This window comes from Phalacrocorax carbo, chromosome 5 (assembly GCF_963921805.1).
Source record: "Phalacrocorax carbo chromosome 5, bPhaCar2.1, whole genome shotgun sequence".
Classification (NCBI taxonomy): domain Eukaryota; kingdom Metazoa; phylum Chordata; class Aves; order Suliformes; family Phalacrocoracidae; genus Phalacrocorax; species Phalacrocorax carbo.
The window spans coordinates 21182424-21203917 of NC_087517.1; the positions used below are offsets into that span (position 1 = coordinate 21182424).

Below are 21494 nucleotides of genomic sequence, written 5' to 3' on the forward strand. Positions count from 1 at the left end.
CAGTCAGACTGCCTGAGCTTCTGTATTGTATTGACCATAAGTTTTGCCCGAGTCAGGCACTTCAGAAGGAAAGGTATACCTGTGCTGAAATTAAAGCAGGTTAATATGGCAGCAGTTTAGGGCACTAGTCTGAATGAGAAGGGAGGGCTCTGTGGCTGTGACCACATCTAGTGACAGAAAGTAGACATGCCTTGGTGGGAAATGTTAATGAGAGTAAATGGAAAAAGACCTTCAGCTTTATCTTCCCTGAGTGTGTTCCAGAAATTTAGGTAAATAAGAAGCTGGACTGTGCCTAGCACACACAGACCACCAGCTTTTGCTTGAGAAAGAGGTCTGATAGCATTTTCAGTGATTAAATGTGGTTTGACCTTGTTGATGTCATAGCTGAAAAACAGGATTGCATCATCTTTGGCTTCAGATTCGAGTGGCTCAAAAAGTGCCACCTAGTGAATTGTTGGTATTTTCCCCCTACATGCTTTTCTGTATGTAAAAGAATATGCAGAAAAGACTCCACCTAATACTTCCTTGAAGCATGTAAGTCCCCGTGGTGAGTGAATGAGAGTTACCACCTGGATCTTAGTTTCCCAAGGGAAGAGATTCTGTGTATGTTTTTCAGTGCTGTGGAGGAGTGCAGGAGCAGCAATGAGCAGCGGAGAATGATTGGTCGCCTTTGTATTCCATCTTCAGATGCAGCCTTTCCTTCAGTCTGCTGTTTGCTCCTAATGATTTGGGAACAGAAAGAAGCAGTGACCTAGAAAATATAGAAGTATTATTTTAATATAAAATATTTACAATCGCTATCTTCAGATAGACAAATTGTGCAGAACGATGAATTTGGAGCAGCCATGCTAGTAAACTGCATTGTCTTCCAAAATTGTCAGTTACATATTTTAACCTGAAGTACAACAAGGAGCATTCTTATATGTACTTACAATCTGTAAAATAAAAGTAGAATGGTCAGAACAAGAAATATAGGCTTGCAAAATCACTTTGAAAATTTACTAGCCTAGCCATCAAATTGCCCTGCCTGCTCTGTTGACAACTAAGTAGCATAAATCACCCAGCTAAAAAACATTACTTTTTCTAATAAAACAATGGGGGGCTTTGTATTTCAGTTATCTACTAAGTTTTAGGACTTGTTCTTGCATGCTGATCATAATGACATACAAAGTGTTAACATCAGAGTTCTAATGAACTCAAATCACAGTATGCAAAAAGGCTATAATCATGTTGGGTCTGGTAATTGAGAATTCCCCTATAGGGCTGTCTACTGGAGCCCTACAGTAAGGAGTACCCCTTAAGGCTCTTTGCACTCAGTGTATATTTCCATGTATATGGCCAGCAAGTGGGATGTTGCTTCATGTCCCCATTTTTCTGCTGTGTATCAACAACCCAGAGGGCATGGACAGAGGATGCAGGGAATTTAAATACCATTGCTGCCTTTCCACATTTCCTGTTGCACAACTGGGATGAACCAGATAATTTGTTCTCATTCTTGGGAAGAAAAGGGGAAAAAAAAAAAAGTGTGCTAAATGGAGCAGTTACAGGTTTTTATGTCTAAAACATATAATTGAAAATATGTGTGTAAATTAAGCATTTAAAAATATAGACTCTGGGTTAAAATGCTGCATTACAAAACTAAGAAAACACTAAAATAAAAATCATTGCTTGTCCTCATTTTTGCACAAACTCTGCAACACATAAATTAAGGATGTGCCTGGTGCAGATGGGAGATGTTAGTAACATCCTTTCTACACAGTGCACATTCATGGAAGCAGCATATGCTCTGCCAGTTTTGTCCCTTGTCACTTTCAGTTTGAAAAGAATGTGCTGTTCCCTGGTGCCTGGAGTTGCAGTAGCAAAATCCCGTCCAAAGAATAAATGATACCTATGATATGTGTCCCACATGTTAGGATCTGACTATGCCAATCATAGCTACCATCCCTTTTTTCTTCTGTATCTTTTTGTGCTTATGTATTTCATTTAATGTTTCTTAGTTGAGAGAGAGGATTTACACAGCTTTTCTGTTGCATACTTTCACATGCTTCTCAGATCTTTCTCTGCTTATTTGCATGAAGAGGTAGTATAAGGCCTTTGGTATTCAGCAGAGACAAAAATCTGTTATTTTTTCTGGGTCAATCAATTTCCTTCCTTAGATCAGAGCTGGGATCTCTGAAGTGTACACCAGAACTGAGCTTCCTGGAGAGTCGTGAAATTAGACCCATCACTGTCATCCCCTTGTAATAGCAACAAGAGAAAAATGTGAGGATGTGTAAATTTTTGTGACTGTTGAACTCAGTCAATCAGTTCCAGTTCTCTGGGAAAGAAACTCATAATACAACCACTTACAGTGTTTGTGTGACATAATTAAAAAACCTGTGCATGTTATCTTTGAATATAGCTGCTATTATATGGCATGTTATTATACCGCTTTTTGTTTGCTGGATTTGATATCACTGCATTAGACTGAGGGAAAAAACAGCATGACCCACTTTGATTTAGGATGGCCGATTTCACCCATTAAGACTGTACTTGGCTTGTACTTTGCTATAAGCAGATACCTGGGGCTATGCCTTCTGAAAGCAAACCCAACATTTCTGCATTAGGAGACTGGTGGGGTGGGGTGTTTGTGATCCATGTACAGGCTGTGAGAGTTTTAGAATGAAAGGTAGATACCCCTCTGATACTCAAATTCTCATGAGAGGCTTAGAGTTTTATAAAAAACACCAGGAATTCAATGTAAGGTCTGGTAAACACTTTTTGTATTTTTTTTTGACATCTTTCCTAATGGAACAAAGAATACCTTTTAGGTCTGATACCATTTTTCCCCTTACTCCTTAATGCAGGTTATGAGAAAAAATATTAGATGGCTTTTGTTATGCAGGAAAAGTACTTGAAGTGTAGAATGCTTGGGAATGGATGCCTGCTTTTACTGCTATAAATTGTTCATGATATGTCTTTTCTTATATGCATCAAACATAGCACTTGCTGCAAAGATGCATGTGATTTGTCTTCTCTCCTGAGAGATGGTAATTGGCTTCAGTTTACTTAGGCTACTTCAGTGCAATTTATTTTCTTAGCTTAGCTGAGGCTCATGTTGCAGCATGTTTTCTTCTATGAGGGTGAAGTATTTAATTTGTAAAGTGGTGGAGAGTATGTGTTGCATTACAAAGACATCCCTGCTTTGTGGTGTTTCGTGGAAACAGATCACCGCACTCCACCATCCCCCTTTACCTTATCCTCTCTTGTTATTAAATTGTACATGAACTAATCATGATCTTTAGAAAACACCCATTGTAACTAGCTCAGTAATTGGAACATATGACTAATGAAATGTGGTTACTCTTTGCTTTGTCTACTTATAATGAATTATTTCTGTGGTTTTCAGCCTCAGTCACGTGGTGTAATATTTCTCTTTTCTGAGTCTTATTCCTGTCTGGATAACAAAAAGTTCTTCAAACAGGCAACAAATAGAAAATAATGAAAACTTATTTTAAGTATAAGCTTTTATTGTTAGCTCAGTGGTATTTTTTCCTGCTCAGATTTCTATATGGTTTTTCAAATTTATCTGTCTAGGTGAACAACTAAAGAGATGAACATAAAAATCACAACAAACGGCACTTCAGAAGAGTTAAGCTCTTCAATGTAGAAATATTCACACAATTGTAACAATTCATGTAGCAGTAATAATGATGTAACATATAAGTCGTACACAGGAGATGAACCCTTTTGAGTTAGGGCTTTCTTGATTTTATTAATTCCCATCATAATTTTACCTTCTAAATGATTGATGATTTTTTTTCCCCAATAAGGTACAGTATGCAATTAATAATGAACTAAGGAGTGCTGAGTACTCACAATTTACTTTAATGGATTAATGAATTTCACAGTAAATTACATTTGACTACTGGGGATCCTAGCTTGCCCTAATGGCAGTCCCACTTATCGTTTTTGTGGCCAGTCTGCTCCTTCTTGGAGGAAATGGCGGGGGTTGTGCCACCACACACTCAGCTTTCCTCCTTTGGTAAAGTACTTCAGTGCTGAATTAGCTTCAGTTAATTCTGCAAGCTCATTACTCTTTTATGACTGTGCACATGTTAGTACTGCTGCATTAGCTCATGTGAGGCACCAGGACTTCTGGGAACACTTGCTCGGGAAAAACATTAAGCTGTGCTGCCCTATGAATTAATTTGCAATGTACTGAATAAGAATACGTCTCCTTTCTGGGCATCCATGTGAAAATTTTTTGATCCAAAAACTCATTAAATAAAAGCAGCACGTAATGAACTTACACTATGAGAGTGACCTAGCTTTACTGTCAGCATTACTAATACTCTCGTTTTGGCAATGCATGACAGGTAAAACGTTTAATACATAGTGGAAGGCATAGGAGAGGAGTGTGTAAAGTGAGATTTAAATTTTCCAAAGTCTATTGATTCCTGTGGAAAAAGGAATAGGTAGAAGGGAAGAAGTTCACAGAAGCAGCAAAGGGTAATAAGGAGGACGTACATGCCCTCAAAGCAGTGAGCCTATTCCAGTGCACATTAAACCAAGACCCTCAGCCATTCCTGCTGATCCAGGCTGAAAGTATTGTCAATGTTTTCCCACACACAGTCCTTGGTAATGAAGCTGGGTATAGTAATCTTACTTTTACAGAGTACTGTAAGAGACTCCAGGTTCCTGAAAATGAATGCTGAACTGTCATTCCTCATCAGAATGCTTGACAACCTGTTCACAGAGCAGAAGCTCTGCAGATTTTAGGTGCTGTTTTGAACGGGTAGTATGAATAGGTATGAGTAAAACACAATTGTTAGATGTGAAGTCCAGGACCAAAGAAGCAGAAAAGCTCCAAAAGCCTCTGGAAGTAAATTGAATCATTTATGAGGTCAGATAAGGTAGTCACAGGAGTGGTGGAATAAATAAGGTACATAACTTTGACTTCAAGGGTTTTTATATTGACATTAACACAATATGATCAGAGGATCCTCTAATTTGGGTCTGGAGGCCAGGTACTTGTAAGGGTGCCTAGACAACTGTGGAAGGCCATGTCTTGAGCTTTAACCCCGTATTCTAAGAGGGCCAGGGACCAGTTCCAGGAAATAATGGTATGAGCAGGCTAGACAATTCAGTGTGTTCTTGGTAAGGCATTGTTTGTGGTCTAGGTAAAGCCATTTCTGTAAGAAAATATGGCTTCCCTATTGCATGGCATACTACCTCAGACACTCTGCTGCAGCGATTGCTGATGGTCATCATATCTGAGATCTTAATAGACTGTAGTGTTAGAATATTCCATCTGTTATTTCATGGCTACCCAAGCAATTTACTGTTTGGCAAAAATATGGCTAGTATGGTGTAATATCCAGAGATTAAGAAAACACTAAAAACATGCCAGTAAGCAAAGTCCAGAAATATTCTACTTACTGCTAATTTGAAAATATATTTTTAATTCAGTAAGATAATACTGTGTTTCAATGTACTCTATCTTTCTGTCCTTGAACTGCATAAAGACATCCTTTGTAAGTCAGAAGTTACTGTGTAACATTCAGATATTATGACTATGAACACTACTTAGCTGAATTTCAGTGCAGTCCCTTTCTTGTGAGATCAAGTGAAATGTTATTTATTACCCTTGAGAATTACTGGAATAAAAGGAATCTCTGTACAATGAAAACCAACCTCTATCTGTTTGCGATGAGCCCTCTAGCTGGACATTATACAGGACCAAACAGACAAACTTTGCTGGCGAGTGATTTTGCATATTTAAGAGTTGTAAAGCGAAGGCAGCTTTGGTAGCAGCAATGCGGCAACCTAAAACAATACCTTAGATAATGAGCAGTGCCTTCATGGTTCAGAAAGGCTTTTGAGGGTTGACAGAAAGGTTTTGGGGCAGAATGTGTAGATGTCCTGTGTAATCCCCAGACAGTATGCTGGTGAAAAAGAAGTAAAAATCAATGGGGTGTGGTCAAAGTTCTTAGATTTTTTAAAAAATTGTTTTACATAAAAAAACTTAAAAGGTGAAGAATAAGGTATTTAGCTCCAGTGATAAAGAAAGCATTGTTTATTTGTACCAAAGCCAGTTTTTATCTCGCTTTAACCAACAGAAGGACAGAGACAAAGAAAAATAAATACAATAAAAAATGAAATATTTATTTTTTGGCTCATTTGTAATATTGTTTACGTTGTTTATGATAACAGTTTCCTGCATGCATTTCACCAACACATTACAAGTCAAAAGCATTTGTAAAAGAAAGATTCCACATTTAATGTAAGCTTGTGTATGAAACACAAATGTCCTGATGTCCTTGGTTATACAAATGTGCCATTTTGTTCTTGGGAAATATTGCAGATCCTATTTGTACAAGTCTAGTGCAGCGTGATTCAAAAAGAATAAGAATAGGCTATGTAAACAGACACTGCAAGATAGCAAGGATTTAATGAACAATGAGACTATCTTGGAATTTCTGATGCAAACAGCGCTAGAAATTCGCACGTTCCCCTAATACTTTCCTTGCTATGTCCTGTTATCAGATATAACTATTTGGAAACAAGCTGGGTTCCAGATTTACACAATTTACTTCACATCGAAATATATGCAAATATAATATTAAAACAAGATAGTCTACAAATACTCACTTTTTTTCTTATAGTGTGATGATGCCAGTTTGAAATTACCATGGTTAGAAAGTAAGCCAAGTGAATGAGGAAAGAAATATAAGAAACAGTGATCTAAACTTGAAGACACTTTTCTTATATACAAAACTTGCCAAACGGTATTTCTTTACATTATTTATATATGCTAACCACATTTCCAACAGGTTAAACAGTTTGCAATATGGCCTGTACAGTCTGATTCTACACCATATAGTAGCCACTTCAAATTTAAAATGCAAAACTAAAGAAGCTCATAAATAGCTGCGAACTATTGCTTAATGATTTGAAAGAATGAGGTCTGGTTGGACAATTTGATTCACTTGACCACTGACACATGGCTTCCTATAGTGGAGACTGTGGACAGTGGAAGGAGCAAGATACAGCAGCAAAAGCATTGACATGCGTCAGTGATACTCTCCAAACTACCTATAACAACACAGAATACAGCATGTCCTGTTGAGCTTTTGCAAATTACCCATACTGTGGTACGTATCTGATGCAATTCAATGTGGCAAAGCCATTTAATACTATGCTCAAATATGCACAACAGTATAGCGTTAATATTTACATGGAAAAGGGTATTTTATTGATTGATTGGATGTTGGCCATAATGAGAGAAGATAGTAACTAAAGAACAGTCTAGGCAAAAATTTGAGCTGTTTAAAAAAAAAAGAAAATGAAAGGACTCCCAGGTATATTTTGGTGAAGCTATTTTTCCAGTGCAGAAACTGCACAATATTTTTTAAGCTGTGACTATTTTAACAAAAACAAGAACTTGTTCATGTTTCATGATTTGCATAAAAATAAGTCATTGCAGATTCCTGTAAATTAGAAGAGACTTTCCAGGCACATTAATCTGGGCGCACAAAATCTGGATGCAGCCATACAAGTAGTTAGAATGCTTCAAATTTAAGAGCAACCATGAAACATGGAAGTTCTTAAAATCTTTAGGTTTGTGCAATGTCATATTTTTATTTACGTGTGATTGACAAGTGCAGCATGCCTATGCAAATCACTTCTAGCTGTACATTATAGAGAATCTGAGAGTAGAACACCTGGTCCTCATACCTCTTTCCCCAACATAAAACCTATTACAAAAATAGTCACATATAATAGTAAACAACTGGTGAATTAAAAAATGATAAATACACTAATACTGATTTTGTAAAAATATGACAAATGTAGCAGTTGCATTACAAACAGTGAAGAGAATTACTGTTCTATGTGTTTTGCAGTATGTGAAACACAAAAAAGTATCGCTTTGCACTCATTTCATGCTCCGTGTTATCTGTGGAGCCATTTTTCCCCTCATTCTTAGCAGTGTCAGCTGTAGTGAAAACAGTAACCTCTTGTCAAGTTTGTTACCCTGATTCACAGAGTCACAGTCTGATGATGAAGGTTCACTGTTTTGTTATAGGCACTGACCTTAAGTATATATATAATGTATATATACGCACACACACACGCGCGCGCACACACACACACACACATATATATGTGTAAAAACTGTCAGTTTGGCATAAACCTCCTGCAGGAGTCCAGGTGATGCTTCATTCTCAAAGGCTGTAAACAAGTTGTCCCACAGCAGAATTCTTAGATCTTTATTTTTTATTTTCCCTGACATCTTTACCTTTGTAGTTCTTTTCTGCTTTATCTTTTTCATATTTTTCTTTTTCTGGCTTTGTGACACTGTCATAAGAAGGTGGGGAGGTTGTAGAAGAACTCTCATCTGTTTTTTCTGGAGTGGAGTTCCCATTTAGTTTATCAATAATTATCTCTTTTATAACTGGTCCATCTCCTTCTTTGTTTTTATTTCTCTTGTATATACTGGATACCATTTTAACTTTTTGCCTTAAAAGGTAATGCCTGTAAGCACGCTGAATAATGACAGCAGACACTTCCTCCTGTTTTCGTTTTAATGTGGTTGTAATCGGTTCATAGGAGACTTTGGAAGGATTGGCTGCCATAAACCGATCTTCCATCTGTATTCTGAGGGCATCCATCTCCCCACTTTCCCCCAAAACACGCTTTGTGAAAGCAAACAAGATGTCAAGGCAGTGAATTCTGTCACCGCTTACCATGGGCAGATCCATTGCAATAAGCTGGACTTTGTTTGGTTTTGCTATAAGAAGAGGAGGATCTAGCGAAGCTGCAAAATCTGATAGTTTACTGTATTCTATGAATTGTGTTGCATCGGGATCAAACTTCTCCCAGACTTCATAGAACATCTCAAAGTCATCCTCACTCAAGGGTTCAGCACTTTCCTCAGTAGCAACACTGAAGTTCTCCAAAATCACAGCAATGTACATGTTCACCACTACCAGGAATGATATGATAATGTAGCTGACAAAGAAGAAAATCCCAACAGAAGGGTTGCCGCAGTCACCTTTCACAGAGCTCCCCGGGTGGTCTTTAAGGGGGTCACAGTCCGGCTCCCCACTGTTAAGAATTGGGGCTAGCAAACCGTCCCAGCCAGCCGATGTGGTAATTTGAAATAGGCAGATCATGCTGTTGCCAAATGTTTCAAAGTTGAACATGTCATCTATACCAACTTCCCTCTTAACATAGGCAAAGTTGGACATGCCAAATATCGCATAGATAAACATGACCAGGAACAGCAGCAGACCAATGTTGAACAAAGCAGGAAGAGACATCATCAAAGCAAAAAGCAGAGTGCGGATTCCCTTAGCGCCTTTAATGAGACGCAGGATTCGACCGATTCTGGCAAGTCGGATGACTCTGAATAGTGTGGGGGATACAAAGTATTTCTCAATCATCTCAGCTAAGAACATACCTAGAGAAAAAAAGTGAATATTTAAAATAAAATTTTAAATTTATTCATTCATTAGCTATAGAAAGATTTATTTATTGCTGTCTCCAAAACAATCAGTAAAGGGAGTCTGTATTATAGCAAAACATCATACAAGTAACTACATTTTATTGAAATCTGTTATTAAGGTGAAAACACCTTCCTTATGTTGAAGTGCTATCTGGGAGAAGGGGCATAAGTAAAAGAAAGAAGACGACTACTTCAAGGTAGCTAGTGTCTGTCTAAGCTTTCAGTTATTCCTAAAAAAGCCTGGAAAGAGAAGTTTCTGTCTTAGATATAATTGGTTCTTGAAGCTGAGCCTATTACCACTGTCTTTTATGGAAGACTATCTTCACTTAATTTCTGCAAATTAGTGATTTTTTTTATTTTTTTACCTGAGGACCGGCACTGTATCAGCACAGCCTCTCTCAAGGGTATCATTCCTTAAGTTTTGTTACAGAACTTATTTGCACCTTGGAAAGTCATTAGCTTTTAGCTGGCAGAAATATAAATATTGACGAAGACCTTAGTTAGGAAAAGCAATTAAAAATCTCACCCCCTCTACATAGTTTTCAGTTTTAGTACTGAAAGCAAATTTGTGGTTAGTTTGCATATACCACTAACCATTCCTTTTTATATTTGTGCATGTTAATCTAACGTGGCAAATACTTCCTTTATGTCTTTTGATGTGGAAGATGACAGTGAATGTAACGGGAGAGATAAAAATCTTATACGCAACATTTCATATATTGTATGCTATAAAGTATGAAGATCTGAATCTACACGTAAGTCATAGGAAACAGAGAATTTCATATTCAGTATCATAACATTCTTGAAACAAATGTTCCCTTTTCCTTCCACTTGTTCTTTCAAGAAAGGGAATTGTTCTTACCTACTATGGAGAGAATCACTACCACAAAATCAAAAATATTCCAGCCTATAGTGAAGTAGTAATGGCGAAGTGAAATCAATTTCAGGACACATTCTCCAGTGAAAAGGATGATGAACACAAGGTTAATCCGGGATAAAATTGTTTCCATTTCTTTACTCTGGTCATCTGTTTCCACCATCATTGTGACCATGTTAAGGCAAATGAGTATCATGATGCTGATGTCAAATACTTGTTTGGTTACAAAATCAAAGACCATGCCTTGGAATTTGTTCTGCAAAAACAAAGATGGAATACAGTTTATACTCTGGAAATATTTGTCTTTACAAATGCCACATGGGAAAGCAAGTCCCTAGAAGATTTAGGATTGCAGAGCAAGACCCATTCACAATACATCCGTTAATATTCACCAAACCCTTGCTGGCTTGTGTCTTATCTTGTCGGAGCAGATCAGGAAATGTACCACTGTTGGCTGAAGGGATGGGAAGGGGAACAATGCAATAATAATAGTAATAACATTGAAAATCTATATTATTGGTGTAAAAAGGTGGTATAACTTGATACCCAGCAAGAGTAACAGCCAAATAGAAACTATTTTTCTTATCTATATTCTTAGCTGGTTTTAGAGTACTAACCCCCAGAGATGTCTCTGTCTTCATTAAACTACTTGTACTTGGTGAGATCATTGGACTGCTGAAGTTGCATGTCTCAAACACACCATGGCTGCAATATCCTAGTTTTCCTTTAGTACTTAGCTGAATGTTTATTGTCATATGTATCTCCTTAAAAAGACTATTTTTAACCACTCAGCGCATAAGGTGCAACAAGTATAGTATTTTTTTCCAAACATTGTTGGAATTCAGTAAATAGCAGAGTAGTTTCTTAGAGACAAATTTATCCTAGTTTATGCTTTACTCCCTAGGGCATTCTTTTTTTCTGTAAGATTATCTGCATCTGTCTGTCTTTTTCACATTAGGCGACCACTGCCCCCTTCTGTCTTCAGCAGCAAGGGCCAGTGCATCCCCATTTCCTTCAAATTCTCTGGGAGGAGAAAAAATGGAAAATTAAGTTTATCAGTGGGTAACAAGAATCAATAAGTGATCCAGTCAGCCATACTTTTCTAGGACTTAGGTAAAGAATGATGACATTTACTACATTAACCTTATTAAGTCCTACAGCTCATACTTCAGAGTGTATGTTTTTAAATGAAACACGAATGATCTAGTCCGCTGAATTGAAAAAAAAAATGGACAAATTCTGCCTTTACAAGAAAATAAATGGAAAAAATATTACCTTTCCAGACATATAACCTCCTCTTGTTGGCTAAAAACATATTCCCAAATGAGTATTTAATATGGGGGTATTGAAATTATATCACTCTTACCACTGGCCTCGGTATAGGTTTCTGTGGCTTTTTAGATCCCAGTTTTTTCATTGCATTGTAATATTTCTTCTGCTCTTCTGTCATAAATATATCCTGACCTCCAAAGTAAAGAAATAATATCAAAACTAATTACTATCATGTCTACACATACAACACTTAACTACAGTATCTCTCTCTGTAATATAATATTACTTTTATATTTGATTTATATACAAAAGTGATTTTTTAATGTATTTATGGTGTGGATGTTCATAGGCATTCCTAACACACAAAAATTCCCCTTACTGGTGTGTTGTCAGGCTGACGGTTGAGATTTTCCAGTGTCTTCTTGCTCACTTTTGTAGATATGGCTAAAATGGTTCTGATCTGATCATCTATACTGATGCTGTTAAATAAGTTGCTGATTAGGATATGCTTAGTGCAGAGGCACCTGACTGGTGCCTTATATGCCCTAAATTCTAGACAGGCTTTTAGGATTACAGCTTAGCCAACTCTAGAAGTGGGGTAACTTTGAGGGACAAGTTGTGTCAAGAGAGAGTATTTGGGTCTAATCTGTGGGTTTTAATGACAGCAAAAAAAAAAATCACCTTTGACACAGACTTAAGAACAGTAATCCAAATCATGCCATAGCAAATTATTAATTAAACCACCACTGGAACCTTGACTAACTTAAATTAGCCTTTGTTTGCAGATGCAAATGCTGCCAGTCAGATATGCAACCGACTGAATTTCAGTATAAATTGTGAAACAAAATGTCAGAGTTACTGTTTGCTAAATTGGATATCAAAGCCCAAAGCAGGGCATAAGTGACAGAAATTGAGGAAGAAGTCCCAGATGTGTTTATGACTCTCTTAAGAAGCTAAAGAATATTTTCACAAGGAAAAATTTCTGCAGGTCACAACTGACTTTTACTGTAGATTCTTTTTGGTACTGCTGCTTTTTATTTGGTAATTGGATAAAAGCAAATCATATGAAACTGCTTTTTCACAGCATACAAAGATTTAGAATGATCCTGACATTCTAGATCTTTTTGGCAGTGGAAGGTTAAGAATCGTGAGCATTCAAAATATTTTAAATGTAATTATTTGTATTTTTAAAGTTATTTTAAATAAAACTACATGCATTATCAGTATAATTATTTTAAACATACTCGTATGTTAAATGTATACTGAAAAATATATTGCTTTTATACCTTTGCTTTACTATTGCTAATAAATTGTAGATTTTTTTATTTGTGTCTAAGAAGCTCAACTCGTTTCTTACGAAAGTGTTAGAAAAATAGAGCTCTTTTGTACACATTTTTACTTGTATCTTTAAGCCTATTCATATGAGTTCTATTGGACTTACTCTTAACCCCCTGTTCAATCAGTTTGCAGAACTACTATCTATTGTATGAACACAGTGCCATATTGTATCTTCATCAAGTGTCAACAGTCTATAACAGTAATTAAAATTAATTTATCTTAATTCTTTAAAGTTAATTTTAAAAGAAACTCTTCCATGGCAGACAATATTGCATCTAATCAAAAGAATAATGCACAGTCCCTTTTTACTCTTGCATTTTAGCTCACTCCATTCGCAAATTATTATGAACCAACCGATGATTTGTCCCTCTTTGCTTGTCGAAATGCTGAAATGTAAAGGTTATATCACATCCACAGATTTAACACAGATGATGTAAAAAAAAAGAGACATTTTTATTCAAGGACTTGAAATAACTTTAAATTTTTATTAGCTTTACATAAATCAGTTATTAATTCATTATAGCTAATAATTTATAGCACTATGGAAACAAATACTTATCTTCTTTTTTTGTTGGTTGAAGTTGTCTATAATGACACCAATGAAAAGGTTCAAGGTAAAGAATGATCCAAATATGATAAAGATGACAAAATAAAGATACATATACAAGTTGTCCTCATACTTAGGTTGATCTTCTACCTGCAAGATATTATAAATTTAATTACCCATGAGAATGCTAGATGTAAAAAATAATGTATATAATTTATGAATAGGTATATGCTATTTCAGCTAGAAAAGCTTAAACTGCACTCAGTTACTAAAAAGACCCAACATGTCCGTTCCAATCAATATTTAGAGAACTGGAAGCTGAAAGAATGATTACTCATTTGGAATTTTAAAGTAAATATGCACTCAGATATGTTTATGTATGTACATATACACAAAGTTCCTTCTATAGGTGGAAGAAGCAATGTGGGACTGAGAGCAGTCATACTTAAAATTTTAACAGCACAAATCTAAGTATTTTGTATTGTGTTCAGTATATTGTCATGCAACAGAATCAATCAATTTTACTATTACCTAAATCTCTCTGGAACTCTTTTGGTCTTACATGAGTGTTACGTCCAGAACGGATGCTTTCAATAAATTTCTAGTGAGTATATGTTTTGTGAAATCCATTAAATTGATGCAAATTTCTAAGGAGGATTTTGTTAATGTCTCAATTCTTCTGGATAATACATCTCAACTCCTGCACCTCTAGCGCACAATGTGCTAGAGTGTAGAAATGCTGAAGTTAATGAAACAGAATATGTTACTCTGGGAGACAAATATCACTGTGTGATGTTGGATATCATTAATGTGACTCTAACCTAGGTTGTATAGAACTAGTTCAGGCATCTGTGTTGCACTTTTTTGTACAAGGTAAACATAGTTTTAGTTTTGTAACCAAGTTAAAATTCTAATCCTGAGAAAATTCAATTGTCAACCTTAAAATCTAATTGCACTTAAATAGCTAGATAACATAAGTGCTCAACCTAAAGAAAAAAAGAAATGTACAGTTACAAATTATAAAACAAGATTAATATATTCAATATATAATAATTACATTATATAATCTTAAATTAATTCATACTCATTATTAGCAAAGGAAGTGGTTAAAAACGTCTTATTTCTTTCATTAACGTTAGCTTTTGCAAAAGAAGTTAAGTTACTTTATTTGGCTAAACAGAAGGAAGTGGGATTAATTATTTCCACTACAAATTCTAAGATTCATGAAGTTACATAAAAGTTCCTTTCTAGATTAAATGTATCTGGAATGAATATGTATTGGTGCTGATTATAAATCTTAGTATTATTATATGTGTAGCTATTTAAATTCTATATTCTGTACATATATCAGAATATAACCAAGCCTTACACTTACATCTCGTGAATCAACAGCAGCATACATAATATCCATCCATCCTTTGAAAGTAGCCTAGAAATAAAATATAGTTGTTTATCTTCCTATATAAATTCATAATGTGGAAAATAACTAGGTCACAGCATTTGGACCCTGACTTTTAATAAAATCATATCTAAATGTATAAACCACATCTAATAACACCGGCATAATTAAATATTTTTCATAATAATACTAGTTTTTTGACAATTTTTTTAAGGTATTCAAAAAATATTAAAAATCAGGGTCTGAAGGTCTCAGCCAGGGCACAGTGTGTTTGGAGCTGCAGATACTTACTTTGCAGATGAAGAATGGTAGACTCAGATTGGCACTAATGCTGAAGATGTTCAGGTAGAATCTACTAGAATCACTCATGGTGACAGACATTTTATCAAGTTTACAGCATAAATTGGAGTCAGCAATGCAATTTCTGGACAGATACCAACATGCTTATGAATGACTTTGCTATGGCTAAACTGTCATGGTATTTTTAGAAATGTTTTAATCCCCCATAAATAAAAGGAATGGACTCTGCTCATTTTAAAAATATACATTGGTTCTTGAGGGATAAGATTTACAGAGGACCAAAAAGTGAACAGTGAAAGAGCTGTGATTAACTTTTTTAAAACTTTGGGCTGAGTTCCTATAGAGACTTTGTCTGGGTAGAATAAAGAGTAAAAAAGAGCTGCCATCATTGGTCTAAGGAGGTGATTTTCATGGACATGGAATGTCCACTTTCAGAGGAACATCAAGGGTTTGGTGTGGCATGATAGTTTAAGGTGTGAGTGCCTGCTCGCTAGCCAGATTTTCCAAGCTTCGCCAGAAAAAAAAGAAGCTAAAGAAAAAAAAAGAGAAAAGAAAGAAAAAAAGAGCTAAAAAAGCCTATGAAAGGAAGAGATAAAAAGCATCTCTCCTGAGGAGAGGAACTATCCCAAGGAGTATATTTACATCTGTGGTTGCCAAAAGTGAGCTCTGGCAGTTTGGTACAGCTGCTAGTTTTCACTGCAGAAAACTTGCACTCCAGGAGTGTTCACATCCTCTTGAAACTTGCAGTGCAATACAGATTTACTAAGAAGGTATGCTTGGAGCCAGGCTTCATAGATCCTTCTGGCTCAGTTGACAATTGACAGCTATTTGGTGCACTTTGCATAGCACCATTAGAAGAGGAGCAGAGTTTGATAAGAGCAATAAATACAAAAGAGTGGAAGGAGAACCAGGAAGTGGAACGAACAAGGAAGGACTTGTTGTGGATGTGACAGTTGGGGGTAGCCTTGGCTGCAGTGACCACAAGATGGTGGAGTTCAGGATCCTGTGTGGTAGAAACAGGGCGAAAAGTCGGATTACAACCTTGGACTTCAAGAGGGCCAACTCTGGCCTCTTCAAAGACCTGCTAGGAGAAATCCCATGGGCTAGGGCTCTGGAAAGCAGGGGGGTCCAAGAGAGCTGGTCAATATTCAAGGACCACTTCCTCCAAGCTCAAGATTGGTGCATCCCCGGGAGGAAGAAGTCAGGCAGAGGAGCCAGGAGACCCGCATGGACGAGCAAAGAGCTTCTAGAGAAACTCAAATGGAAGAGGGAGGTTCACAGTATGTGGAAAAAGGGACTGGCCACCTGGGAGAAATATAGGAATGTTGTCAGGGTATGCAGAGATGCGACAAGGAAGGCCAAGGCCCACTTGGAATTAAATCTGGCGAGGGATGTCAAAGAAAACAGGAAGGGCTTCTTTAAATACATCAGCAGCAAAAGGAAGACTGCGGACACAGTGGGCCCACTGCTGAACAAGGAGGCGCCCTGGCGATGCAGGATGAAGAGAAGGCAGAGTTACTGAATGCCTTTTTTAACTTGGTCTTTACTGCTGAGGCTGGCCCTCAGGCATTTCAGCCCCCAGAGAAGAGAGGACAAATCTGGAGAAAGGAAGGCTTGCCATCGGATTGGGTCAAAGATCACCTATGCAAACTGGATCCTTACAAATCCATGGGCCCTGATGGGATGCACCCACGAGTGCTGAGGGAGTTGGCAGATGATCTTGCTGAGCCACTCTCCATCATCTTTGAAAGGTCATGGAGGACAGGAGAGGTGCCCGAGGACTGGAGGAAAGTAAATGCCACTCCCATCTTCAAAAAGGGCAAGAAGGAGGACCTAGGGAACTATAGGCCAGTCAGCCTCACCTCCATCCCTGGAAAGGTGATGGAGCAGTTCATCCTGGAGGTCATCTCCAGGCATGTGGAGGAAAAGGTTATCAGAAATAGTCAACATGGATTCACCAAGGGAATCTCATGCTTGACCAACCTGATAGCTGTCTATGGTGGCGTGACTGCCTGGGTCGATGAAGGGAGGGTAGTGGACGTCGTCTATCTTGACTTCAGTAAGGCGTTTGACACTGTCTCCTATAACATCCTCACAGACAAGCTAAGGAAGTGTGGGTTGGATGAGCGGACAGTGAGGTGGACAGAGAACTGGCTCAACAACAGAACTTAGAGGGTTGTGATCAACGGAGCAGAGTCTGGATGGAGGCCTGTCACTAGTGGTGTTCCCCAGGGGTCTGTACCGGGTCCAGTTCTGTTCTACATATTCATTAATGACCTGGATGAAGGGACAGAGTGTAACCTCAGGAAGGTCGCTGATGATACCAAGCTGGGAGGAGTGACTGATAGGCTGGAAAGCTGTGCTGCCATCCAGCGAGACCTGGATGGGCTGGAGACAACTGTTGCACAACAAATGCAAGGTCCTGCATGTGGGGAGGAACAACCCCATGCACCAGTACAGGCTGGGGCCTGAACTACTAGAAAGCAGCTCTGTTGAGAAGGACCTGGGAGTGCTGGTGGATAACAAGGACAACGAGTTGACTATGAGCCAGCACTGTGCCCTTGTGGCCAAGAAGGCCAACGATATCCTGGGCTGCACTAAAAGGGGTGTGGCCAGCAGGTTGATGTAGGTATGTAGGTTATCCTCCCCCTTTGCTCTGCCCTAGTGAGACCATGTTTGGAGTACTGTGTCCAGTTTTGGGCCCCCCAGTTTAAGAAGGACAGGGAACTGCTTGAGCAAGTCCAGCGGAGAGCTACCAAGATGACCAATGGACTGGAGTATCTCCCTTATGAGGAAGGGCTGAGAGACTTGGGTTTGTTCAGCCTGGAAAAGAGAAGACTGAGAGGGAATCTCATCAATGCTTATAAATAACTAAAGGGTGGGTGTCAAGAGGATGGGACTGGACTCTTCAGTAGTGTCCAATGACAGCACATGGGGCAATGGGGGCACAAGTTGGAACACAGGAAGTTCCACCTCAATATGAGAAAAAACTTCTTTCCTGTGAGGGTGCCAGAGCAGTGGCACAGGCTGCCCAGGGAGGCTGTGGAGTCTCCTTCCCTGGCCACATTCAAAACATGCTTGGATGTAGTCCTGTGCCCCCTGCTCTCGGTGTCCCTGCTCAAGCAGGGGGGTTGGACAAGATGATCTCCAGAGGTGCTTTCCAACCCCTACCATTCTATGATTCTGTGAGAATGTTAATGGAGACAGTCAGCTAAGGAGGTGACATGATACATGCTCAAGGATCCCTTAACCTCTGCAGGAAAAGTAAAGGGCAGAAGGGAATATCTGAAAAGGAAAATAATGAAAAATCAGAATAAAAAGAAATAAAGAAGGGAAGAACGAAAGGTCCACAGTAGTGATGTAGTAATTAAAGACCAACAATTTCTGGATGGGTGACATGAATGACATTCAGACACAGCTTCAAGAGACTAGAAGTTTTCCTTATACATCTTCAGAGGCAAGTATTGGTAATAAGATGGCTTACTTTAATCTCTAGTACAGGGTTAGCAATGAGATATGAAGACAGAGAATTACAATCATCATTCAGTACTACTACTCAGCACATGAGAGTCACATTGCCTTTAGAGGCAAAACATTTTAAGCCAGGTAGTTAATTTGGGAATCAGGGTCATCTAGGGATACTGACCTGCTCTGGGATAGAAGGGACAAGAATATAATTCTTAGATAACTTGGTGATGCCAGAGCAGTAACAATCCTGTGACATTTCTGACATCTTTTCATACAGTGAAGCTGTATGTCAAGTTATAGACAAGCGATTTGACAGAGCTCAATCATCTAAGCATAACTGCTTGCTTTCTTGCTTGTGTTTTGGGTCAGTTATCACCAATCAGAAGCTCCATGCTAAGCCAAGGAGCCTGTAAAAAGCTAAGGCCTTTACTCCTCTGGCATAAGTAAAAGGTATGCCTGGTACCTAGAACAAAGACGTTTCTATATCACAGTGCACAGGAAAAGGACTTGAAGGCAAAATACAATTTACAGACTTTGTCTAAGTAGCAGTAATTAATATAATGAATATGCCATGCAATACAGTAACATCTAATACTTCACAAGTAACATAATATTTATTTAGAATATGATAATGACTTTAACAAGCGTTAATGCAATATGGTAGTTGTAAATCTTTTTTTGTGATAAGTATTTTACATTTTCCTATTTTACCCACAATTTAATGTCTTTCTAGTTTCAGGTACTTCTTAATGAAACACATTTATTTTAGTAGCAATTAGTGTTTATCTGCAAACATCAAGAGAAAGTGTTATATGATTAATCAGACCTACTACTCAATTAGGATCTGTCTATCAGTAACTATCCATATTCTTCCCATGGACAGCTCCTACTTCTCTCAGAGGATTTCAGAACTCTTACACAAGTATTATGATGATAAAGAATTGTCTACATGCTACATGAAACATTGGGTGCCCCGATCTCAGATCTTGCATTATTTATGATTCCTTTCCCTCAACTCACTTCCAGGTCTTGAAATCAAGCTCCTATTAAACAAATATCTGCACTGCAAACACCAGGTTGATAAATTTTTATTTTTACCATCTAACTTATGAACTGGTTCATTAAATGAGCATAGACATTGAAAAAAGTCCCCTCTACCTTGACCAGGCTGTTGACAAAAGGAAAATTATTTCATAGTGCCAAAAGTGCCTAGATTAATGGATTTTGACTGTGAAGGATGTTGCTGTGGATGTGTAATGATACCCAGGAACAGATTATGTGGGAGGCATTGGTGGAAGTTGCTCGTTTCAGACCAGACAGTCAGTTAGGGTGTCTGGCCTCTTTTAAGTTGCTGTCTGCCCTCCTGTCTTACAAGAGAACTGAGCTCATAAAGGAGAGACCTTTTTAATAATTAGAGGGAACTATGAGCCTTCTCCGCCATAGCAAGACTAATGAAATGCATTCCTGAAGTTTATATTGTGCACCACTAAAAAGATTCTTGTACCTGTGTACTTACTATTTTCACATTATTATCATGATGAGAATGGATTCCCTAGCCTTGGAATGGAAAGTTACTCTACTATCATTAACACAACAATTACAGGTAACAATGCAATAGAGTTTTGTAAGCTGTACATCATTGCTATGCAGAAATTATTCCACTACTTAACAGCCTCAGCTTGCCCATTTTTCCTAGACTTCTTTGCAAAGAGCAAAAAGAAAATATATAAATTTACTTACTACTTGAAGCAGAGCAAGATATCCAGCTCCTACGTTATCAAAGTTTACTTTCACATTTTTCCATCGGGCACTTCGATTGTTTTTTATGAGCTCTTCACACTGAGTATAATTGTTGACATCACTGACATCAAACATCTCACCAGTTGTGGTGTTGACACAGTGATAGAATTTGCCAGCAAACAGATTTACTCCCATGATGCTGAAGATGAGCCAAAATATAAGACATACCAGCAGTACATTCATGATAGATGGAATTGCTCCTACAAGGGCATTTACAACCACCTAGTGTACAAATTAGACAAAATAGCCGCTTAGTTTATGAACAGAAAAATAAAAATATTTTAGAAATGTTAAAACAGTATTGAAATGGAATGGACAGTTAAAATATTACCTTCAAAATGTAAGGGGGAAACATTATTTAAGGTTCAATAAAACCACTAATGAGTTTGCAAAAAGCAAGAAATAAAATTATATGGAAACCAAGACAATGCAAAAGTCTGAAAAAAACTCCAAAAGCAAAAGAAAACCTGTTAGTAGCAAGATGGATTCTTAGAATTTGAGTGCTCTAGAGAAAAAGAGAGAAATAAATGTTAAATTCCAACAATACAAATCAAAATCTATAAATAGAAAATAAACCAGAAAAAGATCAAAGAATGATGATGTGGAAGACTGAATAAAAATGTCTGATTTTAAAACTACCATTACCGATTATTTTATTCTCAGAAACTTTATGTATATATTGGCACCAGTGTATTTTAGCATCTACATACAATGTAACATAATTAAGCACATCTTATTTAGTTTTTATTAACAGCATCTGCTAGAAGCCTTGGTTTCAAATTGCCTGGCTCACTATAGTTGCTCTTACACTTATCTGTTAGGAGGTTTTTTTAATTGGCTGCATTTAATACAATTGAACTACTCTATATGGGCAAGTGGCAGTAAAAGATCAGCTGAAATCCCTCGACAAAAATTTTCTTTTACTTTCTTATTGTGATTGAACTAAAAGAAAGCTGTAGATATTCAGACAATAATTTTGTGCCGAAGCAGCAGAGACTGCAGT

The 21494-nt window shown here is 37.5% G+C and overlaps 1 protein-coding gene across 2 annotated transcripts in view; it reads right to left on the reverse strand.

Annotated features, from left to right (window-relative positions):
• Window positions 1-6126: 6126 nt before the first annotated feature.
• The window catches only part of LOC104050892 (sodium channel protein type 2 subunit alpha-like), an 80659-nt gene continuing 65291 nt past the window's right edge, over window positions 6127-21494 (reverse strand). For both annotated transcript variants that reach the window (XM_064451493.1, XM_064451492.1), the window contains 6 exons: window positions 20432-20713; window positions 14900-14953; window positions 13537-13674; window positions 11734-11838; window positions 10353-10623; window positions 6127-9445 (listed from right to left, as the gene is read on the reverse strand). In XM_064451493.1, the coding sequence (XP_064307563.1) occupies window positions 8253-9445; window positions 10353-10623; window positions 11734-11838; window positions 13537-13674; window positions 14900-14953; window positions 20432-20713 (2043 nt within the window). In that variant the 3' untranslated portion in view covers window positions 6127-8252. The remainder of the gene's footprint in view (window positions 9446-10352; window positions 10624-11733; window positions 11839-13536; window positions 13675-14899; window positions 14954-20431; window positions 20714-21494) is intronic.